At 41.1% G+C, this 20,699-nt stretch overlaps 1 protein-coding gene across 7 annotated transcripts in view; it reads right to left on the bottom strand.

Moving 5' to 3' along the window:
• IQCK (IQ motif containing K) overlaps positions 1-20,699 on the bottom strand; it is a 103,355-nt gene that overhangs the window by 28,080 nt on the left and 54,576 nt on the right. For 3 of the 7 annotated variants that reach the window (XM_044979468.1, XM_044979463.1, XM_044979464.1), the window contains 2 exons: positions 11,278-11,389; positions 6,807-6,902 (listed from right to left, as the gene is read on the bottom strand). In XM_044979468.1, the coding sequence (XP_044835403.1) occupies positions 6,829-6,902; positions 11,278-11,389 (186 nt within the window). In that variant the 3' untranslated portion in view covers positions 6,807-6,828. Of the gene's footprint in view, positions 1-5,098; positions 5,832-6,806; positions 6,903-11,277; positions 11,390-20,699 lie in introns of those variants that run through there. The other 4 variants (XM_044979467.1, XM_044979465.1, XR_006572400.1 and 1 more) reach the window with 2 other exon arrangements.

Genomic DNA, 20,699 nt, shown 5'->3' with positions numbered 1-20,699 from the left:
GACGTCAGGGCAAGGACTGGCACCCCAGATACAGATGCCTAAATTCCAGATTTAGGTATCACTGTGGTCCACAAAACCTGCTCTCGGCTGCTGCCCAACTCTGTAGGTGCCTAAATTTTTGCTGTAAAAGTTCCTGCCTCTGGCCATGCACACTGCTGCCTCACGCTAGGTAATCAGATGCCTATTTCATGTCTAAACCCCAGTGCCCTCCTCAAACCAGGGGAAGATAGTGGGGGTCACGCCTATCTCGTCTGAGGGCCCAATCCAGTAGGCATGCTCTGATCACCCCACCAAACTGGGCCCCATTCAAAATCTACCCAGAGGAGGAACCACGTCCCTTATAACTTTTAACCTAGTGGTTAGAGCACTCGCCTGGGAGATGGGAGAGCCAGGTCCAATTCCCGCTTCTGTTTGATGGGGAGAAAAAATTTGAACCGAGGGGATTTCTCCCACCTCTCAGGGGAGTGACCTAATTACTGGGGCTACAAAATAGTCTCATGTGGGGTCCATCAATCTCATCTGTTGAAGCTGTTCCACTTTGGATAAATACTTGATCTCGCTCTCTGGCCCAGGGATATTTAACTCCCTAGCCGGGCGGTTAGGTGCCCACTGGGGATGTGAGAGACCCAGGATCCAGCCCCCCCCCCCAGTCCAATCACTCCTCAACTATTTATCCAAAGTGTGACAGTTTCAACAGGAGAGCCTGAGGGAGCCCCATATCTCAAAGCCCAGTGGTTAGAGCACTCTCAAGAGGTGGGAGACCACTGTTCAAATCCTTCCCCCACTCAGCAGAGGGGGAAATTGAGCCTAGGTCTTCCACATCCCAAGTAAGTATTCTAGCCACTGGGCTAGAAGTTATAAGGGAGGTGGCACCTACTCCCCATTTGCCAGCGTTTCCTATAAGAACTATTTAGGTGCCTCAGCCACCTGATTCCAGGAATGGGGATTGCAAGAGGTCCAGCTGTGGAGTGCAAGTAGATAAGCCCAGACTAAGGCCTGGTCTACACTGGGTAATTAGGTCATCATAACTACATTGCTCAGGGGTGTGAAAAATCCCTACCCCTGAGCAGTATAGTTAAACAGACATAAGTCCCCATGTAGACAGTGGTAGGCTGACAAAAGAATTCTTCTGTCAACCTAGCTACTGCCTCTTGCGGAGGTGGATTACCTATGCCGACAGGGGAATCTTTCCCGCTGGTGTAGGTCAGTGGTTCTCAAACTTTTGTACTGGTAACCTTTCACACAGCAAGCCTCTGAGTGCGACCCCCCCTTATAAATTAAAAACACTTTTTTATATATTTAATATCATTATAAATGCTGGAGGCAAAGCGGGGTTTGAGGTGGAGGCTGACAGCTCATGACCCCCCATGTAATAACCTCGCAACCCCGAGGGGTCCCAACCCCCAGTTTGGGAACCCCTGATGTAGGAAGCGTCCACACTCAAGTGCTACAGAGGCACAGCTGTGCTGATCTTGTAGACAAGCCCTTAGGACCTGAACTCAGAGAGAGGGGTGAGGCTTGGGACACACTCCCTCCTTGGCATCTCCCATTGGCTGGCTTTTGTGGATCCCATTGTTAGGTGCCTATCTCTCCTCATTCATTATAAACGGAGCCTAGTGCCTAATCCAGGCTTTGTGGATCTCATTGTTATTCCAGTGATTTTCTAGGGCCTAGAAGTAAAACAACACTCAGTGTTGCAATGCCTAATTCCCTTTGTGGATCCAGGCCTCTTTCCTTACTCAGGCAAACCCTCACTGGTGTTTTGCCCTAGTAAGGACTGAATAAAAAGAACTTCAGTATTTGGCCAAATAATAATTAATGTGGTTTAAAAGATTTCCCTGAAAATTTGCTTTAATTTCCATAAGTCTATTTCTTTTGAAAACAGAATAAATAAGAACACATTTTAAAATGTTAAATTATGTTAAATTATACAAATAGTTAATTCATAACCCCATGCCTACTTTTTTGATACATTCATTGGGACAGATGCTAAGAAAACATAAATATAGCTTCATAAAAATGTAAATATTTGTCCAAAGAGTCCTCCTGAAATCAAGTTTATATTGCATGTACTGATAGATACTACACAACAAAATCTGATGTTTAGCTCACACTACAGATTACTTGGCAGATATTTTGATGGAAGGTATGCTGATCATTCTAGTAGAGTCAACCGAATCACATTACTGCCTGAGATAGCATTTTCGAAAAGCTATTCTACAGCTTGCAGTTTTAAAAGCTACATCTCTACCCCGATATAACGCTGTCCTCGGGAGTCAAAAAATCTTACTGTGTTATAGGTGAAACCATGTTATATCGAACTTGCTTTGATCCACCAGAGTGCGCAGCCCCACCCCGAGCACTGCTTTACCACGTTATATCCGAATTCATGTTATACCAGGTGGCATTACATCGGGGTAGAGGTGTATTTTCTTTATCAATAGTTTCAACACTGTTTGCTACATTAAATAAATAACAAGGTTAAAAATACAATATTTCAATGAATCTTTATTGTAATGTAGCAATAAACATTTATTATGAATTTAAACATAGTTATAGAATATTAAAGTTAGGTTTTTTTCTTATTGTGAAATGCAATCCTTTATTTGTGCTGTCAAAGTTTTTGTCACTACAAATGCCGTGCCCTGGTCTACGCACAAAGCTCACTGATTTAACTAAGTGGTGATGTTGCACTGATTTAGTTAAACTAGTGCACCTTTGTGCTTGTACACGGATATATTGGTTTAACTGGCCCTCTTAAGTATTTGCAGGTGCAATTAAATAACCTGGGCAAGCTAAACTGATGTAAGCCAGGTTTCAATCGATAAAAGACTGTTCACACACAAAGTTGCACCAGTTTAAGTAAATCAGTGCAAAATCACAGCGTTAGTTAAACCAGTGCAACTCTTGTGTGTAGACCTGGCCTGTGATTTCCTTAACCTAAATATAATGAATTCAATACATGGAAAGATGGGTGAAGGTGATAAAAGGGATAAAGGAGAAAACTTTTCTTCCTGAAATAATTGGCAGAGAGCAAAGGAAATCTTCTCTCCATATCTACCCCAAAATTAGTTTAAATAGAGATAACAGAAATGTTTCCATTTCTTCAGTATGAAAGCAGCTCTTTGATTGAATCTAATTGCCACAGCACGCAGTCCATTTCTCTTACTTTTCATTGTATACAATCCTTCAGGTCATAGGTGCTGGAACTAGGGATGCTGCTGCACCCCCTGGCTTGAAATGGTTTCCATTATATACAGAGTTTACAATTTGGTTCAATGGCCATCACTATAAAAATTCTTCCAGCACCCCTGCTTCAGGTCCATATTTTCAAAGAGTCCTCATCTTGGCCTCTGTAATTTTCATCTCTACTTTTTCATCTCTAAGATTTTGCATGCCTGAAACTTTGACTTCTGCATGCATCCTATGGTTGTGCATATAGACTGGATAGACACATAGCTATGCTATTTGCATTTGCAAACACAGGCTGCATTCACAACTCCGTGGTTTTATATGCATGAAAATCAAAAGGTGACAAATAATGGGCACAATTTTATGGGTTGCTTTTGAAAATGTGGTCCTAAAACAATGTTGTCATGATGTATTGCTAGCAAGGCAGTTGGGCAGAACAGTTTCAATTGTGTTGGAAGTTTTCTCTTACTCATCTGACTGAGGATGCAAGGTCGTCTGTCATTACAAAACCTAAACCTAATTTCCCCCTACTGTTATTCACACCTTCTTGTCAACTGTCTGAAATGGGCCACTCTCATTACCACTTCAAAAGTTATTTTTCTTCCCTTAATATCCTGCTGTCAATTGAATTGTCTTGTTAGATTGACCTCACGCGTGTAAGGCAACTCACATCTGTTCATGTATTTATATCTGCTCCTGTATTTTCCACTCCATGCATCTGATGAAGTGGGTTCTAGACCACGAAAGCTTATGCCCAAATAAATTTGTAAATTTCTAAGGTGCCACCAGGACTCCTCGTTGTTTTTGTGATTCTTAAGCTTCTCCCCTTTCCAAAGGCCTCATTTCACAGTGACCTAAAAGGACAGCTGAACATGCCCATTAATACCGGAGCTCCGAACTGACAGAGGCCTCACCCAAGAGAACCATAAAGTATGGGGGGAGGGATAGCTCAGTGGTTTCAGCATGGGGCTGCTAAACCCAGGGTTGTGAGCTCAATCTTTGAGGGGGCCACTTAGGGATCTGGGGCAAAATCAGTACTTGTGAAGGCAGAGGGCTGGACTCAATGACCTTTCAGGGTCCCTTCCACTTCTATGAGATAGGTATATCTCCATCATTTTATTATTAAAAGCAGCAAAGAGTCCTGTGGCACCTTATAGACTAACAGACGTATTGGAGCATGAGCTTGCGTGGGTGAATACCCACTTCGTCGGATGCATGGCTACCCCTCTGATACTTGACATTATACTATTATTATTTCCTCCCCAGGGGCTTATCACACTCTTTTTGCCATATTCTCAGTCCCCACTGGTCTAGGAAGCAAAGGAGTGTTACATGGTAGCATGCGGTGATATTGACATATCAGCCTTCTGTTTTTGTCTTTACAGTATTAACATCTCCCACCACCCAGATCCACCCCCGCTGAGCTCCAATCAGCTTCACCTGGACCCCCTGCAGAGTCCCATTGCCCCTGCACCTGGAACCTCCCAATGAGCCTCTGTGCATCCAGATCGCCCACTAAGCCACCATTAGCACCCAGACTTCCCCAAACAAAAACCTCTCACCCCACACCGAGCCTCTCCACACTTGGATCATGCCAGGCTGAGCTTGCCCACCCACACCTGGTGCACCTGGTGCAGAGGGGGCAGGACCCCGGGGTGTTTCTGGGGCAGGCCCAGCCCTTGCACTGTGTCAAGGTTGAGACTGTGCAGTCTCACTGCCGAGTCCCTGTATTGGGAGAGGTGGGGGCTTAAGAGTGCTCTCCCACCTCAATGCAGCCAGTGGTCTGTGCTCCCCACTGCTATGCTGGAGTCACATTTATTTACTGACAAATAACATTTGCAGAATTTTAAAATATTATGCACATTATTTTTATTTTTTTGGCAAGGAATTTTTAATTTTTTGGCACAGAATTCCCTCAGGAGTAACAAAAATGTGTAGACAAGCCCTTAAGTGTAGTATCAGTTTAATATCAAATATGTCCTGTTTCAGGGGACTATATCATAAATATGTAGTCGGATGGTCTTGATAAATTGAATAACTGTTTTCTCTCTCTGACTAGTATGATCTTAATTTAGGGGCTTGTTTTTCCATCAATAAGCAGGAGACATATATGCATAACTCTCATTGCCATCTATGGGAGTTAGCCATGTAAAAAGCTTCCATGCTTTGATGAGATAATATAAATGCTAACACACTGAAAAATGTGCCCAGAACACAAACACTCAGCTTAAGTAATTTAAAATGGATTAGCAAACATGCTGGATCAAATTCTAATGTTCCCTTCAGAAATGCAAATTCTGGGCAATTGACATAAATGGAATTACACAGGTGTTATTGAGGGCAGAAGTTGGCCCTATATTTTGTTAATCTATAATAAGGTGAATTTATTAAGAAACATTTGAAATACATCACATTATGTGGGTTGCTTATAGATTCTAATGGCATTTTTGGAGCCACAGTTCTCAGATATTCCAGAATGATCCATATTTGTGTTCTTCAAAAATGCAGATGTGCAAAAAAAGCAGATAAAAACTGAACCATTTTAAAACCATGACTAATAGTTTATGGAATTCCACAGGTGCTAGAAGAAAATCACAGCAGGTTTTGCCAAAGTTTTCCTTAGATCTCAGCTAAGCCTGCTGGAAGAGGAGAAAGTATCTGTGATGGATTTATTTTTTAATTTTTACATATACAGTTATTGAACATTTCATCTAATCCCCTTCCCTTCAGCTATTAAAACTAGAACTATACTGCATTATCACACAGATACACATGCATATTATAGATGTAAATGTAAATTTCCTGATGCACTGTGTTATTTTACACTGCAAAATGAAGTGTGCGCAGCTATAAAATATCCTTGATGCAGCTGTGTAGGCTGGCAAACAAAACCCTGACCTTTTCTGTGTAAGACTGCAGCATAAATATTAATGCATATATGGTGAATTGTACAGCCTTTATAACAAATTGCCATAATTTGACATGACTGAGGACTTCATCAAAAGAGATCACAGAACTACCCTGGACCCAGTAGTGATACTGAAATGTGTACTTCAATGATGCAAACTCCACTTCTGCTCTCAACATGTCCTAAATTTAGAGTACCATGCCTGTTTCTAGTTGAATTTATCAGCTCATGATACCTCACATCCAATAATAACACAATAGTATGTATATATACTCGCACATACACAGTCATCTTTAAATCCAGAGCACCAGAGCAGTCCATGACATAACACCGGAAGATTTGAAAGAATTCATATCAGAAATATTTTGGAAAATTCTATTGAAAGAATGTTTAGTTGTTATGATGGCTCTAATTATCAAGGTGTTTTTTTTTACTGAGTTGTATGCATCCAATTCATCCTTAATTGGTGCTTCACAGCCTCTGTGATTTCCATCCTGGTGTTCTCAAAAAATTCTACTTATACTGTGGAAGAAAAAACAGTGAACTTCCATTGACTGACCTCAGACTCAAACCTGCCTTTCATTGTCAGATGCAACCTACTGGTATTGCTGTTTACAGTCAATTCCTGTGTTTCATGTAGTTGTCTAGAACTGCTGCAGTGGCTGCCATTCGTCATTGTTTAGTTAAAAATATACCCCACGCTACCTGCTACTATTTGATGCACCTGATCAGTGGAGCCTGGTGATTCTTTGGGTGAAAATTCTTGATGCTGACAAGTGCTGTGAATTTAGCTCTTCAAGTACTACAATGAAAATATATTCCAATATATGTGTTTTACTACTGAATACATGATAGCAATGTGTGGACAACTGGAGGAAGAGACACCAGCACCAAGTCCTGAAATATCCAGCTACAAATTATAATCCCATTTTGCCTCAATGTTAAAAATAGAGCCTCATTCATAAAATGTGAACTTTGCCACCTATACAGTGGGGTGACAGAAAGCCTATGCATCACTTAAGTTCCACTGAAGTTCTGTTTTGAAGTCAATGGGACATAAGCACATGCTATATATATCCTGGGTGCACGTGTCCTGATAAAATCATGTGATAGGATGATCATCACCAAATCAAAACATACAGCTTCTAGCTGCAAAGTGAGTTTACAAATTAGCACATTTTGTTGAAGTAAACAATATTCTAGCAACCTCATGCAGGCTGGTCTTTGTTCAGTTTTTTTTTTTTTGCAATTCTTATCACAAGGTTTTAAAATATATCATTCAGAGTGAATGAATCAACAAACAAACAACTAGATGGATGGATGCAGCTATGGCAATTTAACACTGTATCTGTCCAAGAAGAGTTTGACTCAGTGTAATGTGAGAAAGTCTGTATTATGCCACAGATCCAATACAACAGCTGAAAATACCCTCACCCAGAACCCTTGGTGGAGTTGGCTGCATGGTTGTTGCATAAAATGAGTTCATATGTTCCTGTTTTCACCAGGAATACTGAAGAGAGGAAGATGAAATCTAATTACAATGGCACTATTTAATAAGATATTTATATACACATCCATATTGTATGCATATAACTGTGTTATGTGTTAAAATAAATCTAGTGGAAAAAATCATTTGGTACACGTTGATTGCCTTTTACTGGTAGTCTGTTCCAGTTCTGACTGCAGTTCTAGCAGGTGTTTAGCATACATTATCAGAATGCTTCACTACAAAAATATAATTACAATGTCACCTTGACTGTATCTTTTCAAGACTACCATGCAATGCATGCACATATGTAGTTAAAAATAGGAAGCAATTCTATACATTCACACTTTTTTAGGAAGCTCAATTACACACTTAATAGTCTTCCGAGGGTGAGGGGGAGAAGGGAGTTTAAGGAATCTAAGATATGGTTACATGAGGAACTTGTCAATATATGCAAATCACTTTTTTATATTCAGCATCATTATAAAAATGATAAAGGCATTAAGCCTGCAACAAATCCCACAGAGGAGACCACATGGAGCCCAACTGAAATCAGTGGGGTTCTACCCAAGTGCAGAGGTCCAGCACATGGGAAAATCCTGCATGATCAGGGCCTGAATGCACAGTACACTAATGGCACTATGCAAAGAAAATAACTAAGGAAAATAACTAAACTGTGCAATGTTGGAACCAAAGAGCTTATGACAATGATATTGTAGCCACAATTGTCACAATGATCATCATTAGTAATGGACATTTACAGCTGAGAATGGAGCTGCCCTTCTTAGAAGAAGGTGTTCTGAGGAACATTTTCCTCTCACAAGTATTCATCTTCAGGCTAAAGTTCCCATGGAAGGATTTTAAGATACAAACAGGTGAAATCTCAGGGTACAGGCAGCAAGCACAAGGAAGAAAATGCAATTTTCATGCTCTCCATCTAGGATAGTAAGCTCACGACTTAGGGACAAAAATTGGATGCAGAGTAAACATCAGTGGAAAAAATAATTGCAGCACATTAAATTAATGACCTGGCTGTTATAAATTCCACTTACAATTACAAAGCACAGATTACTTTATAATTAAACAACTTCATAGAATAGCATGTGTTGTATTATGGAAAACAGAACTGTTTTGGAATTAGCAATAGCTATAGAAGGTCTTTGACAATATCAGTTATTGTAGGAATAGCATGTGGTTAATCATTTACAGCAGAATCTAAGTTCTATGGATAATAAAATTATTAAATGCTCTCTAAATTCAGATGTTTTTAAATGTCATATCAAATGCAGGATACTGCTTGAGAATAACAAGCTTTTTATTCCAGAACTCATGGTGTTTTCAAATAAGCACATTAGTATGATAAACTCTACTTAATTAAAAAGAACAGCTAAATATAAAACAATGAAACTAAGGGCTTGGCTACACTTGAGAGTTACAGCACTGGTGGTGGCTTTACAGCGCTGTAACTTACTCCCCGACCACACTGGCAAGGCACATACAGCGCTGTATCTCCCTGGCTACAGCGCTGGCTGTACTCCACCTCAACGAGAGGAATAAAGAGAACAGCGCTGCTCTTGCAGCGCTGGGGTGCCAGTGTAAACAGTGATTAATCTTACTACGCTGTAACTGACCTCCGGAACCTTCCCATAATGCTTTTTAAGTAAAGATAACACTCTTTGTTTTGTTGCGATGCCTCTCTTTGTTTTGTTGTGAACTCAGGGCTCCCGGAGCTGCTTATCTAAAAAACAAACACAGCTACTGTTTGCTCCAGCAGAGGCAGGCAGGGGGATGAATGTCCACAGCTAGTGTTTGCTTGAGGAGAGAAGCAGCCCGGAGGGGGCGGGAGGGTCAGTTTTGGAGCAGCTGCTTATCTGGTCTGAAGGCTATTTGCATTTAGTGAATGAGAGAGGGGTGGGGGAAGGGGTCGAAACTTTTAAAATAATTGAAGGTTGGTGCTGTGTATCTTCAAGTCCTTAGAACTTGCAAGGCAGGGAGCTGACACACTGTCAGCTCCAAAAATCCACTCTCTCTGTCTCCCCGACGCTCCCTGTCACACTCCACTCCACCCCACTCTTTTGAAAAGCACGTGCAGCCACTTGAACGCTGGGACAGCTGCCCATAATGCACCACTCCCAACACCGCTGCAAATGCTGCAAATGTGGCCACACTGCAGTGCTGGTAGCTGTCAGTGTGGCCACACTGCAGCGCTTTCCCTACACAGCTGTACGAAGACAGCTTTAACTCCCAGTGCTGTACAGCTGCAAGTGTAGCCAAACCCTAACAACTTTTTTCCACATTACTAATTGAGAAACGGTCAGACTTCAAAAATCTCCATTTCAACATAGTTGCCTGAATTTATCAAGGGAAACTTGCGTTCAGAATTTCTAGCTATTTCGTTCACTCCTTGTGTTAAAAAGAACTCCATGTAAGCATGTTCCGTGAATTGGAATGAGGAAAGGTAAATTAATCAACAAACAACTCAGGACTCCCAACGCATTTTTTCACTATCACTTGTCTGCATGTCACTGCAGTCCAGACTACGGAGGTGTGAATTGTAGAGCACTCTAACATGTTGCACTTTAACTGCCCCATGTACACCCTGCTGGCATGAATGAAAAGGTACCTTGTTCACACCAATGTAGTCTTGCTTCAAACAGAACTACATTCATGCGAACTAGGTCTCTTTCAGGTCACGCCAGCAGGGTTGATATGGGGCAGTTAGAGCACAACGCATTAGAGCAGTGCTTCTCAAAGTGGTGGTCCGCGGACTGGTGACGGTCTGCGAGCCGTCGGCTGCCGGTCCGCGATGAGTTTCCTCATAAGAGTGTCGAATAGGATAATAATATGGCACCGGTCCCTGGCACATTGGAAAAAAAAATTGCCGGTCCCCCACATCAGATAGCTTGAGAAGCACTGCATTAGAGTGCTCTACAATGGCGCTGTGTAGACAAGCCCTAAATGAACAGTTCTAAAGGATCTGTACTTTACAGTGGATCACAGGGATCATGATCCATCTAGTCTCTCTCTAATTTCTATGAATGTGCTTGCACATATGAAGACAAACGGAGGGTAAACGTTGACCCTATCTGTAAAGTCCTGTCCACAGTGGGATCAAACAGTTGGTTATACAGTTATTAGCAGCAGCAGCATTCTAACATGATTTCCCTGGACATTTTTTTCCCTGTTCTTTTCTTGAGAACTGTGCCAGCCAATCTCTACTACAAATAAACTACACTGCACAAAGGGTAAAATTTGAATAACACCAGTATAATGGTTCTCAGATAGAAAAGTCCTCAAGTTCAGGAAAACCATGTTAGAATCCTGCTAGCAACATCAGTATTTAAATGTGAGAGACGTATCTAGTAGAGAAGTCTGAGCCCAGTGGGCCCTAAGAGATACTGGGTCATATCCTCAGCTGGTGTAACTTGCCGTAGCTTCATTGAAGCCAATGGAACTATGACAAGTTGCCCCAGCTGAGGAGTTAGCCCAGTACTGTATTTTGCATTAGCATTTCAAGTTACAAACGCAACTAGGAATTCTGAAGGAGCAGTAAAGTACTTCAGTAAAACCTACGCCTTGCCTGGATTGTCATTTGTGATCCGTTTATCACTGTGGTACATACCTCTGAGTGCATATAAAATGTTTAACATTTAAATTACAAAGTCTTTAATCCCTGGTTTGGGCAACCTACCTTTGGTTTCCTGTTTAGTCCAGAACTCTTGCACTCTTTTAATAATGTTCTTGTCCTCTCTCAGTTGCTTTTGCCATTGCCGCAGTTCTTGTACCTCAGTGTCACAGCGGACCTGGGAAAGGAAAAACACGCTCTTGTAAGAAATGTACCTGCGTCCTCCCTAAATGAATGATCAATGTTTGTACTATAACAAATCTATGTAACTAAAGCAGAATGAAACTTATAACTGGAAATCAAGAGTAACTACAAAAGGTGTAGAGTAAGTCACAATGACATATGGTTTCAAGAAAAGCGGATAAGACAGTCTGAGGCACAATTCTTTCCCTGGGCTGCTCATTATAGAGGGCCAGATGTAAATGCACAATCTAGCCCCAAGGGCTTAAAAAATTCAGTCTATACAGAAGCAAAATCCACATAATTGACATACCCTGTTGAAAACATATGCCAGTTATGGCTAGCAGGGACTCCTCTGAATGCTGTGTAATGGCACATCGTTACATATTTCCTGAATTGTTTAAAAAATTAAGCATTATACTTAAAAGCATTAAGGCCTTTACCAATCCACTGAGCAGCCATAATAGCGCAGGAGAGGAACATGAAGCAAAGAAAGAGCCATGCAGCAGGAAATTAATGCTAAGAAACCAATTCCCACCTGCTAACAGTTGCAAATAGGCTTGCAGACAACCCCAGTCCTACAATTTAAATAGACTTTCACAAAGAGGCATGCCATTAATCCATTATTTAGAGTAACTGAAATGCATTCATGACATCTATTCTTTGTCAATCATCCATATGAAGGGCCTGCTCCCATTGAAGATAATGACAACACTCTCAGGCCATGTCTACATTTAAAATTTTATGAAATGCTCTAACTCTTGGTCTAGCAGTGGTGCCGCTCCCATTGGTATGAACAACAGTGGGAGTGTTAGACCCACCTCACTTTTTTTTACCATTGTCTCATCCTGACCTGCTGAAAGCTGGGTAAGATGACTTCGTGGTAAATATGCCTGCAGCTGGTCTAGTCTAGCATTCCCACCATTCCTAGCACCAATGCTAGAGCAACTCTGGGAGAATTTCAGAAAATCCAAAGCATAGATACAGTCCCACTTACTAAAATGGGAGCAGGAACAGGCCGTAAACTGTTTATCAGGATGGCCGATGACAATTAAGCAGATTCTCCTGTGTAGCTGAACCTATACCAGGTGTTACCTGAATTATGATAGTTATCAAAATGTAGATTCTGTTTTTAATTTATAAGCTCTAGGTACATAAAACTGCATTGTGATTTAGGGTCCTACAAAGATAATGGCTGTTAACAACAAATATTAACAAACCCGGTTTCCCCTCTCAATAGTGGTGCCTTCAATACATTCTTGTTTCCAATGCACTCACAGATTCAGTTTCCGGGAAGCCTCCCCACACTTAATTTTAGATAATACTGTAATTAATATTAACTTATGTGGTGGTAGTCTGTTACATTTCCAATCTTCTTCCTCTTTTATGACAGACCTTGAGAGCATGACTCTATCTCCATTAGTTTAAAAATTCTTAAGGGAGACCATGAATGTTATTTAGCAAAAGCATTCTTTCCACCAAGAATATATTTCCTGTGCCTTGAAACCAAGAAAGCTACTTATAATAGCTGGAACGCTGGAGTAGTTTTTAATCCATTTCAGAGGAGGCACTTGTTATATTGTAGACAGTGCAATGACAGAGCAGTAATGTAATGCAAGGTTACAAAATGAATGCTGACAGAGAAGAATTTTACTCAGTGACCTGACATCATATAGCTCGTATAATACTACATTATCTTTGCTCCAATAAATCAGCTCTGCATAGTTTGCTACACTTTAACATGTTTAATATGAACACTTGAAATCAGAAAAATAGTGTTAATGTTACTAGCCCAAACTATATTTTCATGGTTACAAAAATCAAAACTCATTTCTATGAACCTCATCAGCTATTCCTCCCACAGGTAGGTTATACAGGACAAGTCTATGCACTGGATGGTTTCCTAGACTCACAAGAGATGTATTGTGTCTCTCTGATGCTTTCACATATAAGTTCTACTAAATCAGTATCAGTTAATTAGTTCCATGGAATCAATCTTCCCATGTGTACAAGGGTTGGGGGAAGGGCCTGCAGGAGGGTAAAGGAACAGGGCTTGATTTATCCCAAAGAAGTAACAGCACCTATTCCTTACTGCAAATTTGTTGAAAAAGTGAAGTGTGCGATTTATAACTGAACCTATGTCAAAATCTATGTAACTAAAGCAGAATGAAACCAAATGTGTTTTGGTGGGTGTCAGGGGTGCACTACTGATCTTTACATATTCAGGAGAAAGACAATGATTCTAGTGGCTAATGGAGCAGGTCCTTACAGCCCCTAAGTGGGTGCTCAGGATGGAGGGAGTGCACAAGAAGATCCCTTCCTTTTGTGTTTTCTGTAAGCGTCTATCGTAAGTGCAGGAACTACTCTCGCTGTTCATCCCACTGAGCTCTGCAGTGAGACTGGCAAACAAGGTTGAAAAGGAGCAGGAGGATATTTTGTAGCAACACATCATCCTATGAAAGAGCGCAGCAATGGGGGCACTCTTCCGCAAGAAGAATGCCTCTCTGAAATCGTCCTGAGATGGTGTCACTCAACATGGGCTAGTGCCTGAAAGGCAGGGTAAAGTCTGTAGGGCCTAAGTTTGCAATGACTTACACTTTGTGCTACCCCACTGAAGGGGCACAGAATGTATGTTGGTGCAGAATTTGGCCCAAGGGGTAGCATAGGATGTAATTAAGTGCTGAATATGGTCAATAAAACTTAGAAAATAGTATTACTTGCTCTACAGCATTGCAGTTATCTCAGTTCTCATCACTTAGCAGCTATACAAGAGCTAATTTGCCATACGAGAGATCTCATGATTTATGAATGATCGTTGAAATTTCCAGTCCTTAGACTGATAGGAGTTGGCCAGCTTATGAAGAGGACACATTCAGATATCTGAGTAAAATGCAACATCTCACACATCCGCCACAAAGTGACTGCTAGACACAAAATGTTGGTCACAGAATGAAAAATCAAACTTCAGCAAAGATAAGAGCTTTGAGATAGGGTCAGAAAGGAGACTCTGTATATTTGGGGGTCCAATAGTAAAAGCAAAAAATGAACACATGCTCCTAGAACAATGCAATTTTACATAGAAATGAGAGAAAAAAAGAATGGAATACATGTATCACACCTTCAGTAAAGGCAGTTGTATGAATTTAAGAGTCAATTCCAATTACAATATATCAACTTTTTAATAATTCAAATTATTTTATTTTATCTTTGGCAATACACCAGCAAATTAGTTCTGCTTTATAAACACAATATAATTCAAACCAGACAATAACCTGCAAAACAGCCAGCAGGCAAATCTTTTTGCAAATAATCAAGGCATGGGGATGAATCCATGTCTTCGTCCCACTGAAGAACAAGAAAATGTGAAGGATTGAACAAGTCCAGTTTTGAAGTCAGAGTGCAGCTTTTCTTTTAAAACACTCAAACCTCTTAGAATGAATCTACATTTGCTGTAAATGCAGCAAACATTCTATTGATTGCCTGGGTCACACTCATTTATTCTGAGCCTTTTGGAAGCGTCTGTATCTTGTGAAAAGGGACATCACTGATGACGGCAGAAGTATAAGAATACCTTGTCAGAGATAAAGGTAAATCACTTCTATTCTGATTTAATTCTAGTTTAAACAATCAGAATACATACATAATAAATAATGACATTTGATATTTACATGCCTTTGATCCCAAGGAATCACAAAACACTTTACAAATTATAGACATGATAAATCCTGCCTCATCTAATACCCTCAATACAGTAACTTTTTGGTCATATCTACACATAGCAACAATGAAATGCATTCAGGTCTGGGTTAGAAGCCAACTGGGGCACAGCACACTGCATAAGAGGGGGGGAGATAAGACCATTTTTTATCAAAGACACTAGAAAAGTATCTACTCATTAAAATATGTCCTGGGGTGTATAATGACCATGCAGCATGGACAGGACCTGCTTTTCATGTCTCTTTCAGAAGACCAACATAAAACAAATTGTATTAAAACTCAATTCTACATTAAAGGAATAATGGAATAGGTCTACCACCATTGGGGTTTGAATTGATGGTGCTACGGAGTCTAGGTATGCTAAACCTAAGGCTTAAGATACTAAGCCACCCTCAACTTTTATTTGAACAGCTGAGTTTAAATTTACCAAATCACAGTAATTACACAGAAGAGATTGCTTTGCACTCTCTGATCAAGGTTCCAATATTGTTGGTGTCACAAATGATGTCGCTTTTCAGAAAAATGGTGGTCACCAGCTAGAGATTCAGAAACGCCAATTTAAGCAAAAGCTGTTTCCAATACAATTCACACAGTTTATATTTTTATGAGACGAGCTTTCATCCATGTTCATTTGCAGAATGCTGCATTAAGCAAAACGTGCATAAGCTTTCTTTTTAAGGCCCAGAGCAAAGCCAAAAAATGAGTAGAGTCGTCAAGATCATTAACATTACTCTGTTAACAGTTTTCCCCTGTATGCCACGCTCTCTGACTTCAGAGACCAATCTAATGCATGGTGTGTTATCAACTTTTTTTGAAATGCAGACAATATGCATTCAGCCAATCACTTCAGACCACTTACTCGGAAGGATACACAAGAATTCCAGTACATACATCCTGCATGACCTTCCTAGCTCTAATGAATCTATACTATCTATTATAAAATTATACATTGCTAAACATTTTGTGATCTTGTCTCTAATATAAGGCCCTGAGTGGTGATAAATTTAACTAATGTGCATATTTGGCAGAGGTTAGGTTACTTAAACACCTCCCAACAGTCACACTTGTGCCTGATGAAAATATCCTTACATACAAGCCTGTCATAACTGAAACACATTTTTAAATTAATCCTTTCTAACCTCCCAATATAGATGTTAACAATTCAACCCAGGTTTGTGCCCAGGAATATAAAGGGACAGGGAATTCTCTTATGAAAATATAGATTTACTTGATATAATTATTTTCGAGTACAAGTCTCAAAAATAAATATTTTAAATACATTTTCTGGGTTTGGGGATTCTAAGTACCTACTGCAATGCAAACTACATTTGTTGAGCAGTATGTCGAAGAACCACTGATTGCTCCTTCATTTCTTCTTATTCATGAACTAAGCTTTATTTAACTTTTCATATGTATAATGCTTGCATCTCCTACGGCGTAAGTAAGCTACCATGTTTGCTTGATCTTGATTCATCTTTAAGAGCTTGATCTTGCAAGGTGAAGAGTGACCTCTATTCCCACTGAAATCAGCCCTACTCAGGATCAGGCTAAAGGGTAGCAGCACGCAAAGGTGTGAATCACTATATCTATCTTTTATGGTGATTAATTATATATTTTAATTAACAATTTTGTATTTTATTTCTTCATTTTAATAAGCCACACAAGAAGTAGTAGAAAAATGGTAATAAAATGTTCATTGCTATATTTTGTGATATTACAGTTCTTAATACTTTGAAAATTTTAGGTTTTCAAATGCTGTTTGATCTCACAGCTTCTTCTTTACCCGTTTGTGATAAGGTTCAGACTTCTAGATTAGTTGTTGGTAGTATCTCAGATTCCCACTACTACTTCGACTCCCTTTGGAACCAGCCTTTAAACTTTCTATCTCTGATCATGTTTTTCAGCACACAAAAGAAAATAAAAGGAAAGCCAGATTTGAGGGAAAAGGTGGTTATTTTGTTTCTCCCATCAGTTTATGAATGTTTATCAAGAAGGTTAAACCAAAGAATATTAAAACGGTGGAATTCTTCTTTTAAAGAGGAAAATTGAGTCTTTTAATTGTGCTTTTGAGTGAGGCATAGTGCTCTTCCTTTTACCTTTGCTCATGGGGAGCATGTTCCAGTTGAGTACCATTAAGAACAGGATTCTCCTGCCAAAACTAGTGACTAAAATTCTGAGGATGCAGGATATCTCTGTCCAAGAATATTTCCATAAAAATGACATACCTTCTCCAAAAGTTAATCAACCCTGCTTCTGTAGGAGGCTATCATCTCTTCTGTTTCAACACCCTGATGGTCTTTGAGGCTCTTGCTCACATTTTCCCCAGAAAGTGGAAGTATGTTACCGGGAAGAACTAGAGAGGAAAACGGGGCACTGTTGTTTTTCCTTTTGGACTTCAAGCCTCAGCATATCCATTTGAACAAGCCTTATTCCAAAACTTTTCTCCTAACACCAAAGCAACCAGAACTGGCCATCTTACCCCAGCTTAGTATTTCTCCTCTTGTGACTTTGGAAAATACATTAAATTTATCACCTCAAACAGCAACTTTCACTCCCTACAAGAATGTTCCATATACTTACCAACATAATCCCTAAAGACCTGGGAAAGATAAAGACGCTTCCAGACACTCACATTTTGTACAGATCCTTTCAAAATGTAGGGAAAAGCTCAAAAAGAAAAAAGAGTGAGGCCCTAATTCCTTAGTTCTTCCTCCCTGGATGTTTGACATGGATGACATTGACAACAAAATTCTTTTTCTTCCTATTCCTTCACATTTCTCTCTGACCTCTCCTGTCTCTTCAAGGCCCATCTTCCTAGCATTGGACCAAAGATAACATGAAGATCAATCTTACTCTTTTTTTCAGCCCTTTCTGGGCTTGATCCCACAGTGCCCTCAATGTCCATTGACTTCAACAGGAGGGTGCTCATAATCTACAAAAAGTTACGTTTCCACTGACCTAGAAAGTGCTCAGCAGCTTGGTAGGTGGTGTGATACAGGGTGCCTAGGCAGGGCCGGCTCCAGACCCCAGCGCACCAAGCGCGCGCTTGGGGCGGCGTCCCGTGGGAGGGCGGCAGGCGGTTCCGGTGGACCTCCCGCAGGCATGCCTGCAGAGGGTCCGCTGGTCCTGCGGCTCCGGTGGAGCATCCGCAGGCGTGCCTGTGGGAGGTCCACCGAAGCTGCGGGACCAGCGGACCCTCCGCAGGCACATCTGCAGGAGGTCCACGGGAGCCGCGGGACCGGCGACCGCCAGAGCGCCCCCCACGGCATGCCACCCTGCTTGGGGCAGCGCAAATCCTAGAGCCACCCCTCTGCCTAGGGTAGCCCTCACTAGAAATGCCAAGGTCAGGGCAGGCTGCAAAAAGGAGAGCAGATACTCCCAAGACTGGTGGGTAACACTGAAGTTAAACTCCCAACCAGTCACAAACCGTGCTTCTGATCCCCACACTGGTTATCAAGCAGCAAAATAAAATAAAATAAAATAAAAGAAAAGAAATCACACAGCCCCCTTATTGCATTCCAGTTCTCTGGCTCCCAATCAGCACCTAGGTCCAGTACAGTGAGAAGTTATTTTAAAACTCTGCTCACAATACAAAATGTTCCTCTCAACCACAAAGAGCAAGCCACATTGCCAGGTCAATATTAGGCTGGATCTTACCCAAAATACCATGCTGCCAGCCAATCCTTTAGTGTCTAAAACTAAAGGTTTATTACAAAGAAAAAAGAAAAAAGAAGAAGAGAGTTGTTAAATGATAAAGCAGTTACATACATACAAAGACTTCAAAGGCCATATATCAGGTTCTTAGCACTACTGGTGAGTTTGCTGGCTTGAAAGTACATCTGGAACACATCCACAGCTTGGATGAGTCATTCAGTCCTTTGTTCAAAGCTTCGTTTGCAGAAAAGTTCCTTCAGAGGCAAGAAGCAGGACTGAAGGCAAAATGGAGAAGATGCAATTGCCTTTCATAGTCTTTTGCTATGCAGCTTGCACTTCCTTTGTTCCAAACCAAAGCTGCTCAGCACATGACATGGAAGCCTTAGGCCTTTTCTACACTGGCAAGTGAAAGACAAAAGGTTTGTCATTCAGAGGTGTTACACACACACACACAAACACACACACACACCCTGAAAGACAAAAGTTTTGTCGAAGACAAGTGCTGGTATTGGCGTTCTTCTGCCAACAACGCTAACGCCGCTCATTGGGGATTTTTTTTCTTGGCAGGAGAGTTCTCTGTCTACACTGTGCGCATTTTAGCGGCACAGCTGCAGTGGCACAGGTGTGTCGCTAAAAGCTGTGTAGTGTAGACATAGTCCTAGGGCTTGGCTACACTTACAAATTTGCAGCGCTGCAGCAGGGTGTGAAAACACACCCTCTCCAGCGCTGCAAATTGCGGCGCTACAAAGTGCCAGTGTGGTCAAAGCCCCAGCGCTGAGAGCGCGGCTCCCAGCGCTGTCCATTATTCCCCACAGGGAGGTGGAGTACGGACAGTGCTGGGAGAGCTCTCTCCCAGCGCTGGCGCTTTGACTACACTTAGCGCTTCAAAGCGCTGCCGCGGCAGCGCTTTGAAGCGCTAAGTGTAGCCACAGCCCTAGAGTTCTCTGTCCATAGCCATACCACATGCCTTGCTGACTCATAAGGTGTCTTCCCTGGTTCCTTTCAGTGGGTTTATTGTACAGTTGATGGCACAGCACAAGTTTGAAATACAGATATATCCTACATATCTATAACTCATAATACAAAGGTAATACAAACATATAAACAAGATTATCATACTTGGCAAATTGTGACATTTTTGCAGATACCTCACACAGTATATCTGGTATGATTCATTCCAATTTTATAATATTGGTATTAATATCATCAGTGGTCATCCATATTCCATACAGCGTCACAGGAGGCACTCAGCAACTTTCAGGTTCAGACTCAAATGAGAGGCAATATAGATAACTAAGGTGCATGGAAATGGGGGAAGATGGTGAGGCAAGAACCTGTGTGATGGCAAAGGGGCTCAGTGCAGGTGGTTCTGGGGTTGCGGACAGGTCCCACAGGATTTTTCATAGGGAGGAATGAGAGTGCATGTGCACATGCATGTGTGGGTGTGTGAAAGAAGGGGGAAAGGGGGAGAGAGAGACTATCTCCAGGAAGGAATCCACACACGGTTTTAGTTCAGGAGAGGATGGTTTAAGCCAATGTATTTAAACCTCAGATAAGACCAAATTTTACAGGAATTAAAATGGAAAGAGAAAGGAATTAAATCTCTCAACTAAAGTAAGTGAAATTGACATTTGCCAAGCAACTTTTTTCAATATATCTCAGGATGCTCCTTTGGAACATGATGGGTGTGCATAAGTTCACTAAGGGAAGATGAATGTTGAAGGTAAAAGAAAGAGCTACCATAGACCTTGGGTCTTGGGTGTTCCTGCTTCTCTCCTAGATACAACTAGATGAAACGCTTTTGCCCTCTTCATGGGTGAGGGTGAGATTTTGTATTTATACGTGTCTAAAGCACCAAGTACAGATAAATAATAAATGAAAATAATGTTGTCCCTTTAGCCTGAGTGGTTAGCAAATATCTGGGGACTTGCAGGATT

This window comes from Mauremys mutica, chromosome 11 (assembly GCF_020497125.1).
Source record: "Mauremys mutica isolate MM-2020 ecotype Southern chromosome 11, ASM2049712v1, whole genome shotgun sequence".
Taxonomy (NCBI): Eukaryota; Metazoa; Chordata; order Testudines; family Geoemydidae; genus Mauremys; species Mauremys mutica.
Note: the sequence above shows the minus strand (reverse complement) of the source record. Positions and strands in the feature narration are given on the sequence as shown.